This window comes from Patagioenas fasciata, chromosome 1 (assembly GCF_037038585.1).
Source record: "Patagioenas fasciata isolate bPatFas1 chromosome 1, bPatFas1.hap1, whole genome shotgun sequence".
NCBI lineage: Eukaryota > Metazoa > Chordata > Aves > Columbiformes > Columbidae > Patagioenas > Patagioenas fasciata.
This window is the reverse complement of record NC_092520.1, coordinates 186730349-186750357: the sequence shown is the minus strand read 5'-3', so window position 1 is coordinate 186750357 and position 20009 is coordinate 186730349. Positions and strand designations below refer to the sequence as shown.

The following is a 20009-nucleotide window of genomic DNA, read 5'->3' as shown; positions in this document are numbered from 1 at the left end:
ATGACATCATCGGGCCGGCCCGGCATCGCTCCCCGCCGGGCAGCGGCGCGGGCGGTCCTGCGCGGCCGCCGCCGCCGCTCCGGCCCTGCGCGCCGGGGGGAGATGCTGGCCCTGCTACGGACGGAACAGGTTGACATTAAAATTCATCACTGTCGCCATGAAGCGCGCTGACAGTTCTGCGCCGGCTTTCGGCTGAATGTCGAGGAGCCGCTTTACTGGCTGCGAGGGGGAGGCAGCGGAGCCGGGGGGAAGGTGCGGGGTCCGAAGGGCCCCGCGGAAAATACGCCCTCCGCGAACCGCGGTGCTTTTAAGGAGCCCTTCGTGGCTCGGGGGTTGGGAAGAAGGAATTCACCGGGTGGCAACTGGGAGGAAAGAAAACGAGCCGCCAGCGGGAGGACCCGAGCAGCAGCAGCTGAAGAAACCGCCCGGTCCCCCTCCTGACAGGCTGCGACGTGCGGCACGGCGGCTGCTTCTGAGCCCCCATTTTAAGCGAAAGGGGCGGGAGGGGGAGTTCAAAGGCATAAACAAGGAGCGCAGGACCTAATTCCTCCCCCTCCCTTTCCTCAAGCTGGCTCGCTCAGGCTCGCCAATACATCCAGCTCGGCTATGCATCGCAATGGGAACGTGCCGCCGCGGAGGCTGCCTGCCCGCCGCTGAGGAGAGCGCCGGTGCCGCGGAGGTTGCTTTGCCCGCACCGGGGCACCGGGAGCTGCCGCCGCCACCGAGGCTGCCTTGCTCTCATTGAGGCGGCCGCCGCCGCTGCTGCGTTACTGGGGGAGATTGTGCCGCTGCGACAGGGGAGGACGGGGCTCGGCGCGCAGGGAGGAGGCTCAGTGAGCATGCGCCGCCCGAGCCACTGACTGGATTCCCAGTCAAGGTACCGAGGAAAAACAAAAAAGAAAAAAACCAAAAAAAAAACAAACGAAAGAAAAAGGAAAGGATTGAGAGAAAGAATGAAAGACGGCAGAGGAAAATAAAAGGGTTCTAAAGGAGACGGCCGGCGTAAAGCAGCCCTGTGTCGGCAGGAAGGAGCAGCGCTGGCATGTGGGGATCTCCGGCACCAACAGGTAGGAAGAGAGGGGCTGGGGGAGCCTGGGGGTGCCGAGGCTGCCGCAGCTGCAGGTGCGTGCGGGGAGGGCTCCCCCCGCTCAGGGAGCGGGTCTGGGGGGGTGATTTCTAAAGAAGCGGCATGATGGAAGTGTTGGCAGACAATGCCTCTTCCGCTCTCCCGAGCTCCCCGCCGCGGGAGGCTTTCGCATGGCTCCGGCAGATGCGGCTGCCAGGCAGCGGCACCAGGGCTCCCTTGCAGCGCGGCGCAGTCCAGCTCTGCATGGCCGTGCGTGGGGGGAGCTGGTGTCTGTGAGTGTGAGTGCGTGTGCCAGGGTGAGTGTGTGTGCGTGTCCGTGTGTGTGTGCGCAGCCAGGGCCGGCGGCGCGGGGACAGCTCCACCGGGGGGGGGGCAAAGCGGCGGGGCTGGCGGGAGGGGGGAGGGGGAGCCTGATTTCATGGTTTTAAAACGATGCCATGATCTGATCAGCCTCTGTTTACACAGCAGCAATCAGGCTCTTTTGTGGACGGTAAGAATGGAAAGATTTTGCTGGGATTCAGTGGGAATATCCTTTGTACACCCGAGGTGGCATAGGAAACACTTCGTGTGAATAACGAAGGAGCCTGATCATGCCTGCTGAGGCTCCTGTCCCCAGCTCTGGAAGGGGAAAAAAAATAAAAAACAACAACAACCAACCAAGCAAAAAAAACCAACCCATCAGCACCAGGCTGTTCTTTAATTTATTTCATTTTATTGCGTGAAATGTGTTCCGGTGCAATTCAATGGGAGGATTAGTGGGAATCATGGAGCCCTAATTAGCTAAAAAAAATCAATTTATTATATATTTATTTAAGCATAACCAAAACCAGCCCTCCCAGAAGGATGGGCATTATGTCTTGGGTGTGTTGCCTATTCTTACTCAGTATTTACACTGGCCATTGCTTATGAATTATGTTCAGACTTTAAAGATTTGCATTAAAATGGGGGGGACAAAGACATGGACCCTTAAGCATAGTGCTATCGACTGTCTAGCATATCTGTTTATTTGAAAGCCTAAATGATAAAATTATGGTTTATAGGAGGAAGGGAGGGGGAGAATGAATACTGTTTCTCTTTCAATGTGCATGAACTAACAGAGTGTGATTAATGTGCTTTGGTGACTTGGGTTAAAAAACATAAATTCTGCAGGGTTTCTTTGGGTGTGATCCGTATCAACACAGCAGCTGCCTCTAAAACGTTGACAAATACTGTAGCCATAAAATGAATGTAGGTAATGTCAAAATATCAGCAGTCTTTGGGGATTTTTAAAAAAGATGTCAGTGATTAGCTCTTGAGCTTGCAAACTGGGAATCTTTTGATTCATAAAATCTCTGAGGCTTTAACTGTAAAATTATATCTGCTACCAAATATAAGGGGCACCGGTCAGTTCTGAAACTGTAACAAGCCAAATCTTTGAAATGCCAATAATCAATCATGCTGAACAGTAAGTAAAAACAAAAAAAGCCCCATGATTTTTAAAAACAAACAATAGTACTCAAATTTACAACTTCATTTGGTTCTCCATAAATTAACATCTTTGTTAGCACTTTCTGACATCATTTCTTGTTAACTTAAGAACTGATAGCTCGTTTTTTTTCAGATATTTTGATGGCATGACAAATCAGAAAGAAGAGGATGTACTGTATGACTAGACACAAGATCAGTTCTGTTTGTGGATTACACTTTCAGTAAGATGTATGGATCTATTTTTTCCTTGTTCTTATATATAGATCATGAGACTTGACTGAGGCAATATACATATCATCCATCCATCTATGGCGAACTACAGCCATGCAGCTGACAACATTTTACAAAATCTTTCTCCTTTAACAGCTTTTCTGAAACTGACTTCACTGGGTTTCATAATAGGAGTCAGTGTGGTGGGTAACCTTCTGATCTCCATTTTGCTAGTCAAAGATAAGACCTTGCATAGAGCTCCTTACTACTTCCTGTTGGATCTTTGCTGCTCAGATATCCTCAGATCTGCAATTTGTTTCCCGTTTGTTTTCACCTCTGTAAAAAATGGCTCGACCTGGACGTATGGGACTCTTACTTGCAAAGTGATTGCCTTTTTGGGGGTTTTGTCCTGCTTTCACACTGCTTTCATGTTATTCTGCATAAGCGTCACCAGATACCTAGCTATCGCTCATCATCGTTTTTATACGAAAAGACTGACCTTCTGGACTTGTTTGGCCGTTATCTGTATGGTGTGGACCCTCTCTGTAGCCATGGCTTTCCCCCCAGTTTTAGACGTGGGCACCTACTCGTTCATTAGGGAGGAAGACCAATGCACTTTCCAGCATCGTTCCTTCAGGGCTAATGATTCCTTGGGATTTATGCTTCTTCTTGCTCTTATCCTCCTAGCCACACAGCTTGTCTACCTCAAGCTGATATTTTTTGTTCACGATCGCAGGAAAATGAAGCCAGTCCAGTTTGTTGCAGCAGTGAGCCAGAACTGGACTTTTCATGGTCCCGGAGCGAGCGGTCAAGCAGCTGCTAATTGGCTGGCTGGATTTGGAAGGGGTCCCACACCTCCAACCTTGCTGGGAATCAGGCAAAACGCGAACACCACAGGCAGGAGAAGGCTACTGGTTTTAGATGAGTTCAAAATGGAGAAGAGAATCAGCAGAATGTTCTACATCATGACATTCCTCTTTCTGACCTTGTGGGGTCCCTATTTGGTAGCCTGTTACTGGAGAGTTTTTGCAAGAGGGCCAGTAGTACCAGGGGGATTTCTAACGGCCGCTGTCTGGATGAGTTTTGCCCAAGCTGGAATCAATCCTTTTGTCTGCATTTTCTCCAACAGGGAGCTGAGGCGCTGTTTCAGCACAACCCTTCTTTACTGCAGAAAATCCAGGTTACCAAGGGAACCTTACTGTGTTATATGAGGGAGCATCTGTAAATCTTTAGCCTTGTGAAACACTACCATTCTCTGCTAAGCAATTGTGGCCTGTAGCCATGTCTTGAGAAGAAAATCAAGAATGGGATGTCAGCAGTTGTAAGGATTTGGGCAACATTCTGCAGTCTTTGCAATAGCTCACCTCTAATCCTATTTTAAACCTAAACATGTTCCTGCTGACCACTGCTGAAGGTTTGTAATTAAGAACAAAGGACTGAACTACTGCCCTGAATTCCTTTATGTGGTTGAAATCTAGATTATGAAAGTAGCAGGTGCTAAGTATCAGTGCTAAATGCTGTGTATATCACTACATAAAGTAAGACCATCAAAATGATTAGCATTGGACATCTTAATAAATTAAGTTGATATGAGGTTAATGTGTTGATAAACTAATTTTAGACATCTGAAGACCTTTAAAACATTTCATACAATTATTGTTTTGCAAAGACTGAAAACTGGGGACTCAAGTACTGTAACTGATTAAAGATGTGCCATGCATTATTGGATTATCACACTTACAAATCTGTTTGCCTTGTGAGTAAGTTTTGGGGAGCATTCCAAAGCAGTATTTTTGTTCAGATTTAGACTTCACTTTTTTGGTTTTGTTTTGGTTTTTATTTTATTTTTTCTTTTCCAAATACATTATTCTTTCTAAGTACCATTTTCCTTGACAGTGAAATTACTAACTTTTACCTGTATTCTGTGTTTTTTGCTGATTTGGTATAAAGTTGAATAGACTCTTATTTATATTTTTTAAAAAGCTAGATATCAGTCTGTTAGGCAACGTTAATGATAATATCCAGTCATAATTGAACAGTTATAATTATACAGAATAAACACATGTTGCCTTAAAGGGTTATCTAGTATCTTCCATTTTGTTTAGCATTGAAGCAAATAAGCAAGAAAAATTTAATAACTCTGGTCAGTCATTTGGGAGTGCATGAAAGATCACTTAGTCCTCTTTTTTCCTTTTTACTCCAATGGTTCCCAAAATCAGTATGCACATCACTGGGATGATATGATTTTTTTCTAGGTGTGCCGCCCTTTCTAGTTTGTTCTGAGAAACACAGGCAGTTGATGTATGTTTATATTTTAAGACAGCTGTCATTGGGGAGACCGCAGCCTTAGTATGATATCTTGCACAATTTGTGAAGCATTTATTCTACTGAAGGCACAGTCTTGTTTATATTTTCTGCACATTTTGGTGTATTGGTTGTTTTAAATTATTTAAGTTTTAACTTGTGAAAGCATATAATATGATTTCTTAGTATTTTAGAAATACATTAGAGTCTGTGAGTCTTTCCTTCTTTAAGATACAGATGTGTGGATTTCAATATAAAGTTGCATTTGCCAAAATTTACCTGTGTAGCTTGTTAATTTTCTTGGAATAAAATTTTACATTTTTCCAGTTATACAATTAACCTTTTTTATTTTGTCTAGTGAGCTAGCATGAAGTACTAAGAATGTAGCCATTATGAATTATTATCCTTTGCAGTCACTGTATTCCCAAACTGTAAATGCATGAATGATGGGGACCACAGGATTGATAAATGATGTTAACTACAGTAGCACTATTGTGTAGTTTATCATAATTACCCATCTATCTGTTTTAATATGTCAGTTATATTTAAGGTTACAACACAGTATTTGACATTACCTTCACAGTTTAATTTTGGAAAATGTGTATATTTGAAGCACAACATCATGCGTTGGTCAATCACAAAGAACACGGATTTTTCTTAATTTTTGGAGAGACAAGACCAGAGGTCCTAATTTACTATTGGTATATATTGTCCTTTGTTGTAGTTTTATGACTAGCAAATTAATATATACATACACAAGCAGCAGTTAATAATGGAAATGCTTAAATTTGTATGATAACATTATACAGCATATGCAACAATTCAGAGAGTTGTGTCTATATGTGATCAGACAACTTGATCAAAGATTTAGTGAGTGATCTGTTTGACCTCACTTACACTTTTATACTGAGGTTGATTGGTTGAGAGGCATGGCTTTATATACTGTGTTGAAACAGAAAAATTGCTAAAATAATGAATCCTCATCAGTACAAGGATGTTTTAGAACGTAATTTGAAATGGGACCAATAAACTTCTACCAAAAGGACTTTTTTATTACACTGAAAAAGGCTTTGAAATTAAGGTAGTTAAGCAATTGTGAAAGATAGCAAGAGTGAATAAAAACTGGATCGCATGTTGAGAAAAATTCTGAAAGTTATCCCACTTAAGTTTATTAAAGGTTGATTGGCAATAACTTCAGTCTAATTTCTATAAAATAGTAACCTTTACAAGGAACATTGATATTACATATTGTAATAAAGAAATACATAATAAATAAAGTTGTAAATAGTGTTCTAGTTGTAGAAGTAGTCAGTTCTGAACATTAGACAGAAAATTTTCAACGATGAAATTTCAAAAGCTGCAAATCTGGGGCCTGACCTAACTCCTAATAAAGTCAGTTGGTGTTTTCCCATTAACTTCATTTGGAGCAGAAGCAGGCCCTAATGTTTCTATCGTACTGTGCTTCTGAAACACTAAGAAGGCTGTATTTACTATGCAGTGGGGAAAAAAAAAATCCCTGGAAGTTTTGCAAGCAGTAACTTATGTAAATTAAAATAATAAACAGTAAACAAGTCTGAAAGTAAATATTTTGCTAAATGTTTTTCTTTTGATACGGATATAATGCTTTTGGCCAACTGAAAAATACGCAACTCTATTACTACCTGACAGAGAAGAGGTACTTTTTTAAAGTGAGTTTTTATAATTGTTCCAGTAAGAAGTCTTGTGACTACAGTATTTCATTTTATTTTCTCCAGTATTAAAAGAACAAGGGGATGTTCAGTGAAATTAAAAGGCAACATGTGAAGTAACGTTTTATGTAAAGTTATTACTCAGTGGAACTCACTGACACAGGATGTCAAGTAGTTTGGAGAACTTCCTACAAGAATTATATGTATACATGAATTAGAGCAGTGCTTTTGTCATCGGTGTCATTTTGATCCTAGTCAGCGTATCGAACCTAATGTACTAGGGTATAAATTCAAATAAGCAAACAGGTTTATTCCAATTGAGTATACTGTTATGTCACAGTATGGAAAGCCTTTTGCTTTCATTTTAGTACAGGAGCTAAGCTGTTGCCAAAGGTAGAATACAGGGCTGCTAGGTTACTCTTCGTTTCAGAACAGCAAAGAATATCAGGCTCTGCAGTGATCTTTAATGCTCATGGGTAATGTGAAGTTAGTTGTTCTCATTTTCCTGGTGGCAGAAAAAGGGTAAGAACAGATTCCATGGAGCAAAGGCTGTGTCTGTCCCTCTTGCTTTCCAGCTCTATTGCCCCGCTGGCCCTTTGGCAGCCCCTCCATCAATCCTTCTTCAAGATTAAATGTTTCATATGCCGAGTCTTGTATTTCTGCTGCTCCTTACAAAGTGTCTCAGCCATCCCTCCTCCCCAGTAGATAAGTTCCTGCAGCAGCTTCCCAAGGTTTTTCAGTGTCTAGCTTCCCTGCCTGAAGACAGCGAGTGGGCGTCAGTTCCTTCCTGCTGCCTTTGTAGTCCGTGGAATCATCATCCCATGACGCTCCCCAAGAGGTATCTCTGGCTTTTGGCTTTGGTCATGAACAGGGTGCGATCTAGGTTATGCAGAGAAATTGAGAATGGGGAGGGAGCAGCAGGAAACAACCTCCCAACCCCTTCATAAAGAAACCAATGTTATTGTTGCATTGCCCAAGAACATGGCTTTTTTAAAGTATGTTCGGTGCTAATGTCCCTCTAAATGAATAAAATGTACGGTTAGCCACTTAATGCTAATTAATTGGCTTATTAATGCTGGTTTTGGTACAGCTACAAAATATTATTACAAAATGGCTTTCCATCAGTCTCTAGCCCTTGGGGGCAGAGGAGTCCACTGTATCTATCTCCTTTTAAGCGCATTGAGTTTGTTTACTTGTATTGTCTTTGCTTTGCCTTTCAAGCATGTGAACGTTTTACTTATATTAATAAGAGTCCAGTATTGCAGGAAGCTGTTATCACTCATGGGTTTAAAAAATAAAGTAAAAAGGAACTCTGATGATTTTTTGAGGTTCATTAGAGTCGTATTTTGACACACAATTGGTTTTTAGCAAATGTCGAATAAAACTCTGGGTTGCTCGGCTCTTTTGTATTTACACAGTCAGCTCTCAATTATTGAAAATAGAAATGGAGCAAACTAACCCCTGTAAAGTTATAACATAGGTAATGCAAAGCATATGCACATTAGATAAAAGCTTTCTGTGTTTATTACATTTATCGAGGAATGAAGTTAAGCTGAAGCAAAAAAGTGAGATCAGAAATTCAAAGAAAAATGGTGGGTGTTTTTCCTTTTTTTTCTGCTTTGTTTTAGCATAGCACTGCTAATCTGCAGCCTGGGTTACACACCCACAGACAACTGAGAGTTGACTGTACAATTCTGCATACCACAGGGACAACTTCCTTCTAGTTTATATTCATTGAGAGCTGTATAGGTACATGCTACTAATCTGATTGACTTTTCAGAGAAAAGAGAAAGCTCAGTCTGAAATGCTGTTCTTCAAAACTAAAATTCAATATGTTCTCTGCTTTTGTTTATTAAAGTGATTTTGAATGTGGGGAAATCAGTGATCTAAATCAGTCATGATCATCAGCATTCTGTGGCCATGACCATTAACAACAGGACAAGATGACGTTTTGTAATGCATAAGCCAGCAACAAATCAGAGTTTGATATTACACACCACGATTTTCCTTGAGAGGCCTGAAAATAGCTCACACTTTAAATTTAGAAAAAAGTATGATGAAGCCAGTGTGGAAAAAGAAGGGTGAATTTTAAAGATTGATCATTATAAATAGTGAAGATTTTTGTTGGTTTTGTTTGATAGGCTGAACTGTGTAATTACATAAGTGTATGATGATCAAAGGAGTGCCACAATAAATAAGTTAAATTTTTTAGTAGTCTAAAAAGCAAATAAGTAACAACAATCTTCAGCCATTTGAAATAAAATAATTGCAGTCATCCATATGCTTCATAAAATTTAGATAACAAAACAATTATTGCCATTTTCAGTACTTAGTGATTTTTTTATGTACCTGAAAAATGTAAAGAACAATGTCATTAGACTGTGAGTTGGCTGATGCAGCCCAGTGAGACACTTGTTCTTCACATCACAGTTTTTGTACTTTGCTTTGTATTTAATAAGCACAAGAGATATAAAAGCAGAATTCATCTGATATACTCTTCAACAAACTTTGCATTAGCAGTGACGAAACCTCCAAATATTAGGCAAATTTCTGTCTCCAGAGATTATTCAAAATGATCCCTTTGATAATTCACCAAAAGTCTACGTCACCTTCGTTAAACAGCCATCTAGTTAAAGGCACATATGTTTTCATCCCTTCATTGGTTGACTAAGACAAGTTCTGTTGTAATGTGGAATTAAGCATCTCAAGTATGAAATTATTAATTTGAATTTCATTTATGCTACCTGTCTGTGACGTTGTTGTGGTGACATTTTAAATAAACCCACAAAGTTTATAGTTGAAGAATGTAAATAATCACTTATGATGAAAAACAAACAAGCAAACCAAACCAAACTAATCACTTCCAGTTCGTTCTTTCTCTTATTTCCATGGAATGTTAGAGTTTCAATTTTAGGAATGCAAAGGCAAACTCTGACAAACAAGTATGTTGGAGGGGAAAGAACGAATAGCCAGAAATACATCTGTTAAGGTTATCTTTGCAATGAATGTGGTTATCATATATGCATTGCCTTTTCTGCAGGGTTATAATCTATTGGCTTGCCTACTTTTTGCGAGTGTGTATATGCTGTATACATACAATTCTCACGTCACCATTAACTATAGCATTCCTTGAGCTCTTTTATTTTCGTTCTATAGCCATCAAGCTCAGGCATGCAAAGATCCTTATACATATCGAAGAAATTACTGAAGGTAGAAAGTTTTGCACTGTAATAATCTTGGCAGTTCAGGTCTTTGAGATAGTGTAAGAGGATGGCATAGATACCTGATGACTACTCTAGGCAGCAGACTGGAGGACATAATGAAGTTTTCAACCCTGTTTATGAGCCATTTAAAATCCTCCTATTGGCCCATAGTGGAACCACCTCACATGGAACTGGCCCATCACAGGCCTGTGACCCACTTTGTGTTGAGTTTAAGTAAGACTTTAGCTGTGCACACCCTGAGTATTAACAGGTGAAATGCAGCATTGAGCAGAGATGAAAAATGCTTAGACAATATTGTAGACTACAGACAGGGAATATGTGCTTGTCTTCTCAAAACAGAAGGACTAAGAGAAGAAGCAGAGGCCCAGAGGTGAACATTTTTTGTGAGCTGGCTGGTGTTTCGTGCCCTGTTGGCCCCTCAGAAGTGACGAAAATGCATGCCATCTCAGCTACTCCATTCCATCCCACTCATCACCAGTTGAGCATTTGATTTTAGACTTAATCAAGTTTGTATATTTTTAAAATACATATTTAATAGTAAAATGTATTTGTAGCTTTGCACTGATCATGGAAATACGTATCAGTGTATGTGCTTGCTCATTTCCATAACCATTTCCTGTGTCACAGACACGCAAATCCTATTTTTTAAATTAAGGCACCATACAATTGTGTGTTTCCTGAATTATCCGTGGAGGCCCTTACGCTTCGGAAATTTCTCGTATTTGATCCAAAACACTCAATGCAGATTATTAGGGCACACCACAGGGAATGTTTTATTTCTCTGACTGCAGTACTGTTTGGGCATCACAAAGACTGGAAATGTGTATTTAGCTCCTGTATAACAAGTTATGGTAATGACTGGGCAATAGTGGTGGGACTGCTAGAATAGGATATTTCAGTAACTGCAACTTTAAATTATATCGTAAGACATCTAGCACAAAAGAGAAATGCTTCTTTTGTGAGATGATTATGTAAATGGAAATAAACACACACAAACGGCTACAGTTCTATAGGATTTTGATTAACATATTCAGTCATAGCTATAGTAAGATGGCCATAAAGCAAACAAAAAGAGAAAGTAGCGTACCATTTGATATGTAATCCTTGTAACTTTGGCTCGATTCCTGCAATCCCTACTCTCTTTTGTGGAAGCTTGCCTCAATAAAGACTGTAAGATCTTGATAATTTATGTAAGTGTTCATGTTTTTTACTTGACTTGTTCTCCACGAGAGCATGGCATAGCAGGACTTTAATCTCTGTCCGTCTATATGCAAAAGCAATCTTTTGATCAGTTTCTAGAGGGACTGTATAGGCATATATGTGTGTGTGTGTATACTTTCTTAGACTCTCCAAAATGCTGTATTGTAGTTGATAACACGTTGGGACAGCTCCAGCCCTGGTGGAGGACACAAAATATCACGCTGGAGTATGATGAGTGAAAAATCAGATGCAAGGAAGGGAAGGGACATTTAGTAATAGCTTCTTGTCCTAATATTTGCAAATAATGCTTTTGGAGTAATTTCTAAAACCTCCTTGTAAGTTCCTAAGTGGTGGTAAGAACATCTGCAGTAAGGTGGGGTGTAGTGCTGCAACCGAGTCCTTATCCCCACTTCTTTACACAGGGGCAGGCTGGAAGCAGTGCATACTATAGGATGGTTCCTGTCCCAGGCACCTTGCATCATAGTAATATTCACTAAACTCAGCAGCCTAAGAATTTACTCCAGATGGATTATTTGGTCACAGTCAAATTTTTGAAACTTGTTTTTCTTTGAGTGTTTTCTATGAGTAGTCTCTGCTCTCAATAGGTGGAAAGAAGTGCATTTAAAGGGCATGAATGGGTTGAGCAAATCCTTTTCACTCAAACTTGGTGTGAGGAATTTCCTAAGGATGGAGATAGGGGTGGAAGCTCCTCACAGTTTTATTGTATCTCTCAGACTCTTGCATTTCAGTGTAGTTAGCATTTATGCACACAAGGGGCTCCGGTGGTCTGCCCAGTCAGCTTTCAGTCTTTCTTTCCAATGTAAATCTCCAGAAAGACAGACACCATTGTTCGTGGAGGGTCATCTATATAAATGACCTTCCTCTAAGACACACATTGTCACAAAAGCAAAGATTTGTTGTATCTTTTTGTATTGGAGGAAACAGGTCAATTTTGTATCTTCTGTATTAAAATTCCTTGTTAAATTTGCTTCTTAGTGTACTAACTAAAAGGCAGTATCGCAGAAAAGCCCATGGCACCCTCCAAACCAGGAAGATCACCAGTCTAACTGGTAGAAACAGTATCAGTGGAAACATTACGGTCCTTTGGCCTCAGTTAAATAAATGCTGATACAATAAAAATTCTTGCAATATTTGATTGTATTAAACCCCTGAAGGGTTAATTTCTTGCTTTGACGTTTTACTTATGCAAATATCTTCATTCCATTTCATGCAAGACAGGTTTGGCAAACGTGGGCGCTTTGGGTGGTATTGACATCTAAGTTATGCCATCTAAGGACAAGTGCTGGTTGCTAAATAATTTATTCATTTAAAATTCAGAAGATGCTATGTAAAACTAGCTACCACAAAAAAAACAAGCAACGTTTTCTTAAGTCATGTATGCGATCCAGTAAACATTGGCTTTGGTACCTGGGTATTGTCAGACTTAGCATGCAAACCTAATACAGAATTAGAAACCAAGCTGTTGAGGTAATTTCTAGTCACTGAATATAACTATGAAATGTTATTGTTACATATATTCTACTTGACTGCTTCTTTGCAAATATTGAAAAATTGCGTATGATAAGACTCAGGCGGAAAATCCTTGACCATACTGAAATCAGTAACAAAATGCCTATTGCTTTCACTGAAGGCAGGATTCTATGCATCAGCCTTACTTTCTAAAGACAATGGATGCGTGCCATACAATAGATATATACAATGCACTCATGTATGTCCAGCATGTCTAAGAAATGAATTTTTAAGGCCCAGGTCACATTCTTGAGCTTTTTAGTTCTGTTTTCTTACAGCAAGGAAATCTGAACTCCAGTTGTAATGTGCATTTATATAACCATGTTGCTTAATAGCCTTCTTATAGACAAGTACCCCTTTGTATTAGGTTCTGTGAAAAAGCAGCCTCTGTCTAAAAGCAAACAATTAAAGATAATGCAAGATGGGTACAGACAAGTGAGATTCCAAGGAAATTATGAGAAACAATTGGTAAGCATGATGGGCAAGGAGATTCCAGTATATTCAGGCTTTTTTTTTCTTTTTTTTCTTTTGAGGGGAGGGAGATGATAGAAAAGGAAACTTTTAAAACGATTGAAAAATAACATGGGAATAGGTTCTAAGAAGAGAAGAGCAGCTTGGGAGAAAGTACAAAGGCTATTTCCTGAAAATCTAATTGTCAGTGATAATTGCCAGTGATAGCCTGTCAACATGAGCATATTGGAACCTCTTGATAAAGAAGGAATGATTATAGGCCAAGAAGAGCAGAATGAAGTCACATCAAAGCTGGAGGAGTAACAGAAAATAACTACTGATTAACAGCATTAGGTAGAAGGAGGTTATTAGAGGGCATGGTGAAAGCGAGGTTCAACAAAAACAACTGGTGAAAGCCGGGGAGATTGACTCCAGGTAGTGATTGCAGTCAGTGAGCTTAAAAAGGAGAGGTAGAATAAGATGACAGAATAGTTACCAAAATAAGTTTGATACAGACTGCCCCCCATGCCTTTTTTTTTTTTTTTTTCAAATTAAAGAAGAGACTGCATGATGCCTGAATTGTTATGGGAGGAGTCAGAGGACAGAAGAAGGTGATGAAACCAGGAAAGGAGTGATTGAGGGACAGGACTGGTTGTTGGAAAGGGTGGTGGGAGGTAAGGACAGCTGAAGGCAAGGCTGGCAGAAACAACAAATTTTGCATTAATGCCCTTGGAGTAAAGTGGGGAGATGTGGATTTGAGATTCCAGGAGATGGAGGACTCTGGGAAAGATGTGAAGGATGACAATAACAAGAAAGGGGAATGACATGAGACAGAGAAAGGGAAGAACGAAGAAGCGAAGAGCAGCTGTGTTGCAGGAGGATGGCAAGAGCCAACAGTGGGGGTTGCCCGGAGATGGAGCAGGTTGCTGTTGTCTAGTAGAGGTTCTGCTTATCAGTGATATTGTGCTAACCCGTGACAAAAGGAAGTGATGCCAAGGCTTGCCAACATCAGTGAGGTCTGGGCAACCATGGTCTCAGTGCTCTCAGGGTCTCGTAGCCAATATTACATATGAGTTTAGTAGGAGCTTGAAAACTGAGAGTATCCATTAGTTACCATTCTTTCCTTTTTAACAGGATTTTCTGTTCTACCTCCATATTATTTTTCTTGCTCTTTTCATAATGTTACTCTACTAAGAAAAACTACGTTTTTCCTAAGTGACACTATGTATTATATTTAGAGTATGTTGGCCCAGCAATTTTGATAACTTTCAGACTGAATGACAGCTTTTCAGAACAGCGAAAGTGCAGTTTCTGCGCAATTTGAGAGCACTGCAGTGTTCTTTTATCATTATCTCCCATAATCGTGGTATCTTGGTCTGGTGAAGTGACCATTAGGATGAAAGCCAGTAACTTCCAGGTTCTCATTGCAAGCTTTGCCACTAACATCATTGCATGCGTGACCTTGGGTGATTGGTGTAGGCCAAATTTTCAGCTATCCACTGATTTTTAGCAATTCAAGGACATTTTGAGTTCCCAGTTTAAGACACTAGTGAATCAATTTCCAAGGGAATAGAGCACCCATAAGTATAGATTATGTTAATGTGCTAGGTGTATAAGTGGTAAAAGTGATAAAAAATGTTCTATTTAACTTGTTTTTAAAGTCTTGGCCTTCAGCAGGAAATTTCAACTTCTTGGACATTTCCTTCCTGAGAAATTGAAAATATTCTGTGGAGAAAAGTTTTATTTCCTGACCACTCTTTAGGGCCAATAGTATTTCCAGATAGTCATTCAAAAATAAGGTAACCAGATTAGTGATCAGCTTGAAAATGTGGTTTGGAAATTTTTTTTCTGCATAGTTTGTCGGTTGAATAGAATGGCTAATAATAAATCTTACTTGAAGGATGAGACAATTATGTAACATTTCTAGATTTCTGAAACTCATTATAAATCAGGATTTACCGCCTGTGATTGACAAGGCCATGGTAAGATGCTCAGAGCCACCCTAGACAAGTAAAAACTGTTTCTTTCAGTTCAGTTAAGAGTTGATGAGATGGTGTGGTGGTCAGCTTTCATTGCTGACAGGAGGCTGCAGCCCAAAAGTTTGGAGACAACTGTGACAGATGATTTGGGATGTTCAGATAACCTCATCTTGCCAAGAGATATGTTCATTAAGTTGTCAAAGAACTGAAATGTATGCATTGCCCATCCATCTGGTGTATAATTTAAATACAGCTGAATTCCTGACCTCAGATATGATATAAGCATTTCTGAGTAGACATGACTGATAAATTTACATAAGCAGAGGCTCTTAGAATAAAAATGCATTTTAAAAGGAGAGTTAAAAAAAACGACACTTCTGATATCTAGAGACTCATGACAACATTGATAGATGATAACATACTCAAATAAAAAAATATTTTACTGAGTACTAAATAATATTTTTAAATGTTTGCACAGGATTTTTGTTACAATTCATAAAGTCTCTCTGTAGCCTGAAGAAAGGTGTCAGCAGTTGAAGTGTCTGAAACTGAGATACTGAATTCATCACAATGAGTTTTCTGAGGGCTGAATAGATAATCTGCATGATTTTAAATATTAAAAGCCTTTGTCAGGGTAGATGTGCCTGCAAAAATGCAAGCTGGCAGTTACACATGATTAAGTCACAGTTGTCTGGGCAATTGCATATCTGGGTCACCACAAAATATTATAAATAAAAACAACTATTGATACCTGATTTTTTTAAAAAGAATGCTTCTATCAGGCAGCAAAGCTGTATTCCATTAGGTGGATTTTAGCAATGTTATTTCAACACCTTTATATTTTAAACCAAATCATGCCCATGCATTGTTGGAGTCCAAATCTGCAAAATGTGGGTGACACATAATGACCCTATGGCAATAGTAGTATGGGGGAGGCCAGATATGTCTCTTGGGGTGTGTATGGGCAATTGAGGTTCCCATGACTGTCAGCAGAGCTTCAGCAAACAGATTGATGATTCCATTCATAGGGTTGTAGAGAGATTCTCCAAATTTTGGAGGCTTTCAGTGTAGGCATCTAAATCAGAGTGTGAGGCGTGGTGGTGAACACCCTTTCAGTGTTTCTTTAGGTCTCCCTGTGAGAACACTACCTCACTCTCGAGCCTGAATGTAACGAAAAGGAAAGGCTCATTCTTTATCTGTGCAGGAGAGCTGGTACATGAATTTAAACTTCTACACAAGCAGATGGCAATATTTTCTTTTCCACTCCCTTTTCTCGGCATGGTGCACATCACCGTCTTCAAGTCACGAATGTGGGGATATGTTTATCAAGAGACCTAATAGCAAAGCCGCCCTCTGCCGTATGAGCGGTTGAAAGAGTGCTGAATTTCTCACAGTCTTATGAGCATGTTGAAAACCTGCTTCACTTGCAGGCACTTCAGAACAGCCTGTCAATAGCTGTTCCTGCCAGTGAGGTTCTTGTGGATACCCATGAGACAGCCATGTCACCAGTGTGGGTTCAAGTGACCCTGCCTTGGTACATCCTCAAAATTTACATGGAATTTAGTAGTTCCATAGGGCAGAGACTTCTGCCAGCACTCATGTGAAGAATGTAAATGCAGACTTGTAATGTTTTGATAACAGGGGTATCGATATTAGGTGTTTCTACAGCGTGTCACCACTTCCTCTGCACAGGTACTGCCTCTCTTTTTGGTCAATGTTTTGCTTTCTCCTTTCCCAGTTGCTACAGCCTTAAGACATTTTGTTCTTGGACAGTAACAACTGCAGAATCAACCATATTTGTCCTTATTCAACAAGAATTCAACAAATACAAATTCACATCCTGAACTAGCTCCATTTGATGCCCCCATGCTTGCTTCTAGGTGTCTCATTGTAGGAGAGCAGAATTAATTACCAGGTGAAAACTTGGGTTTACCCTGTCAGGACTGCTTAAATCTATAAACATTTGCAGTATCTTGCCTTTGATCTGTCTTTGTTGTTCAGTGGTATGGAGGCTCAAGAGGAACCTAAACTACAAAATGCTCCATGACCCTTGTTCTATCTATCACAGATCCTTGCTTCAGCTCACAATGACCATCACATAGTACCTTCCTACGCATATCATCTAGCAAAGAATCCAAACAGACTGGTATTCTGAGAGATCTCTGGTGGGTTCAAGACATGCTATGGTTATGCCTGTCCCATTGCTACTGTTTGAAGGGCATGTTTAAAAAAGGTGACACGCCAGCTCTTGAAAGCCTCCTCCTGAATGCAGGCTTGCATCCAAACAGTTCAAGCTATGACTGTAAGCCACATACATCTCACAAGGTGATTTCTATAGCCCGAGGGGGTGACCAAGTGCTTCTGTACTCACGAGCTGTGGTGGTATGGGCATGTCCTTAGCCAACAGGTTGACTAGTCAGGATACTCAGACCTTTGTTGTCATTGCTCATGCGTCTAACCCAAGCAGCAAACTGAGGAGCAAGAGTTGTCCCTGAGGAGCAAGGAAAGAATAAACTGTGGGCAAAGGGAGGAAATGCAGTGGGAGGCAGGAGGCGGACCATTGGATTTCAGTGTGGAAGAGGAGGACATAGAGATGACAGGAATTATAGTGTAGGGAGGTAGGGTACCTGGGAGCAGCATGGATGCTCAGAAAACAGAGGTGATGCGGACAGACTAGAAGAGACAGTGCTCTTGGGCCAAGGGGCAGAAGAAATGCATGGGCAGGTAGGCATGAGCGTCTGAGTGGGAGAGCATGGTGGCTTGAAAGGCTGCTGGAATGTCACCATTCATTAGTATCCGTCTTGTGCATTGAGAGGTTAGTTTCAACACAGACAAGGTGTCTTTGGTTTAGGCAGAAATGTGCTTTGAAAATGGGACAATTGCATCCAGAAAGTTCTCAAGGAGTATGGGGGTCAGTGGCAGTTGGACCTGGTGATCCTGCTTTTTCCAGGACAGCTGGCAATTCTGGGGCACACCCCATCGAGGGCAGGACAAGGCAGAAGGAAGGTACAGGATGCCATACGTGAGGGAGGTGTGTGGTTTGATGCTTCCCCTGTAGCCTCTCTCAGTGTGCTCCTGCGAGGCTGTAATTGGAACTGAAAACTGCTGCTCTTTCACAGAACTCCTGAGGGAGGACGGGAACAGCATTGCCTTGCGCCCTCGTTGAGATGATTTCTTTCCTTCTTTTCCCCCATGTGACACAAGCAGGGAAATTCATATTCCAACCTGCTTGGTGAATTTGGTGCTGCATTATTTAAGATGACTGAGATTTTGAAATTTTTGTTTTAACTGATTCCATCTAACTCAGCGTTTGAAAAACCCTGAAGATCATCATATGTGCAAAAGCACAGTTAATTTGCAAGGACCCCAGTCATAAAATAAGTATATCCAAGGCCATCGTGGAATTAAGAGTTAAGCCATTTAAGCAAGCCTGCTTGTGAGTAAATAACATTCAGCTTCCTGGTGCCCAGAAAGTGTCGAGGCAGAGCCCAGAGCACAGAAGCTTTCAGCACAACAGTGCCCTCTGGAGCTTTCTGAATCACTCATCTCAAACCAAACAAAGGACAAAAAAAAAAAAAAAAAAATAGGAAAAGGCCTTGGTCTCCAATGTAGAAATGAATAGCACAGTGCACACAGTGCAATGAGTAATGAAAGCAGCTATACTGCGAAAGCAATGGAAATATAAAGACATTTATCCCCATCACAAATGCCAACAAATGTATTTCAGTATTGAATGGAATGCAGAAAGAAATTGAGAATTTTAAGCAGACCTGGAAAGAATGACATACAATAAGAAAAATGCCTTTTAATTTTCCTTAAAGGTGTTGGCAACATTCTAACAAAGAAAAATCAACAAGCTATTGGAAAGGAAAAAAGTAATTTGCTCTCTCAAAAAATCTATTTTAGATGCAGATCTCTTTCTGCTGTGCATCGTTTCACATTTTGATAGTGTTTGTGTCAACGCAAAGATGATATGTTACCTTGTGCTGTCAAGAGCTTACCAAAATAAACCTCATCAACAAGACATTAAATAATAATATCACCTTTCCCCTGAAGTTTTGATATTCTCTGTGATGTACTTATGCATATTTTTAAAAGAACTTAAATTATTGATTCCCTCTTTCCATCAAACTTGTCTAACCAGTGCAGTGTATATCGAATGCAGTCCTGTGCTAAGCTCTGCTAAAGAACAACCCACAACCCTTAATTGAAAGCATGAGCTTGTTAGAACTGAATTTCTTGAATTTATGAAGGGCCTAATCTTGCAAATACAACCTATAACCAGTAACAACTCATCATTGCTGATATTTTGATAGCAGATATTATTCTCAGCAGTACTCATGCACAGAATTGGATTCAAGGATGTTAAGAACCACATTTCAACACCTTCTTCACCCAGTATTTTTATATTAAAGTGAATGATTGAAAAACTGAGGTTAGAAGGGACCTCTGGAAATCATCTAGTGCGAAGGAACGTCAGCTAGAGGTGGTTGTTCAGAGCCACATCCAGTCAGGTCTTGAGTGCTTCCAAGGATGGAGGGTCCACAACCTGTTTGAGCAACTTGTTCCGGTGTTTGAACACCCCCGCAATAAAGAATTTTTTTCTAATTTTTAAGTGATTTTCACTTTGTGCCTATTGCCTCTCATCCTGTCACTGAGAAGAGTCTGACTCTGTCCTCTTTATTCCCCCATCAGACACTTATACACACTGATAAGGTCGCTTCTTAAGCAGTCTCAGCTCTGGCAGCCTCCCCTGACATGACAGGTGATTCAAGCCCTTTTTTATCTTTGTGGTCCTTTGTTGGGCTCCCTCCAGTATGCCCATGTCTCTCTTGTACTGGGGAGCCCAGCACTGGGCCCAGCACTCCAG

General features: G+C 40.7%; 1 protein-coding gene across 2 annotated transcripts; it reads left to right on the top strand.

Moving 5' to 3' along the window:
- Positions 1 to 30: 30 nt before the first annotated feature.
- On the top strand, positions 31 to 6652 carry GPR85 (G protein-coupled receptor 85). Of its 2 annotated transcripts, none has more exons than XM_065862697.2 (2): positions 31 to 1067; positions 2688 to 6652. In XM_065862697.2, the coding sequence occupies exon 2, from the start codon at positions 2863 to 2865 to the stop codon at positions 3973 to 3975; it is 1113 nt and encodes a 370-aa protein (XP_065718769.1). In that variant the 5' UTR covers positions 31 to 1067; positions 2688 to 2862; the 3' UTR covers positions 3976 to 6652. The 2 variants fall into 2 exon arrangements, with proteins under 2 accessions (XP_065718769.1, XP_071659409.1); XM_071803308.1 differs by lacking the exon at positions 31 to 1067 and adding an exon at positions 1497 to 1577.
- Positions 6653 to 20009: the final 13357 nt, after the last annotated feature.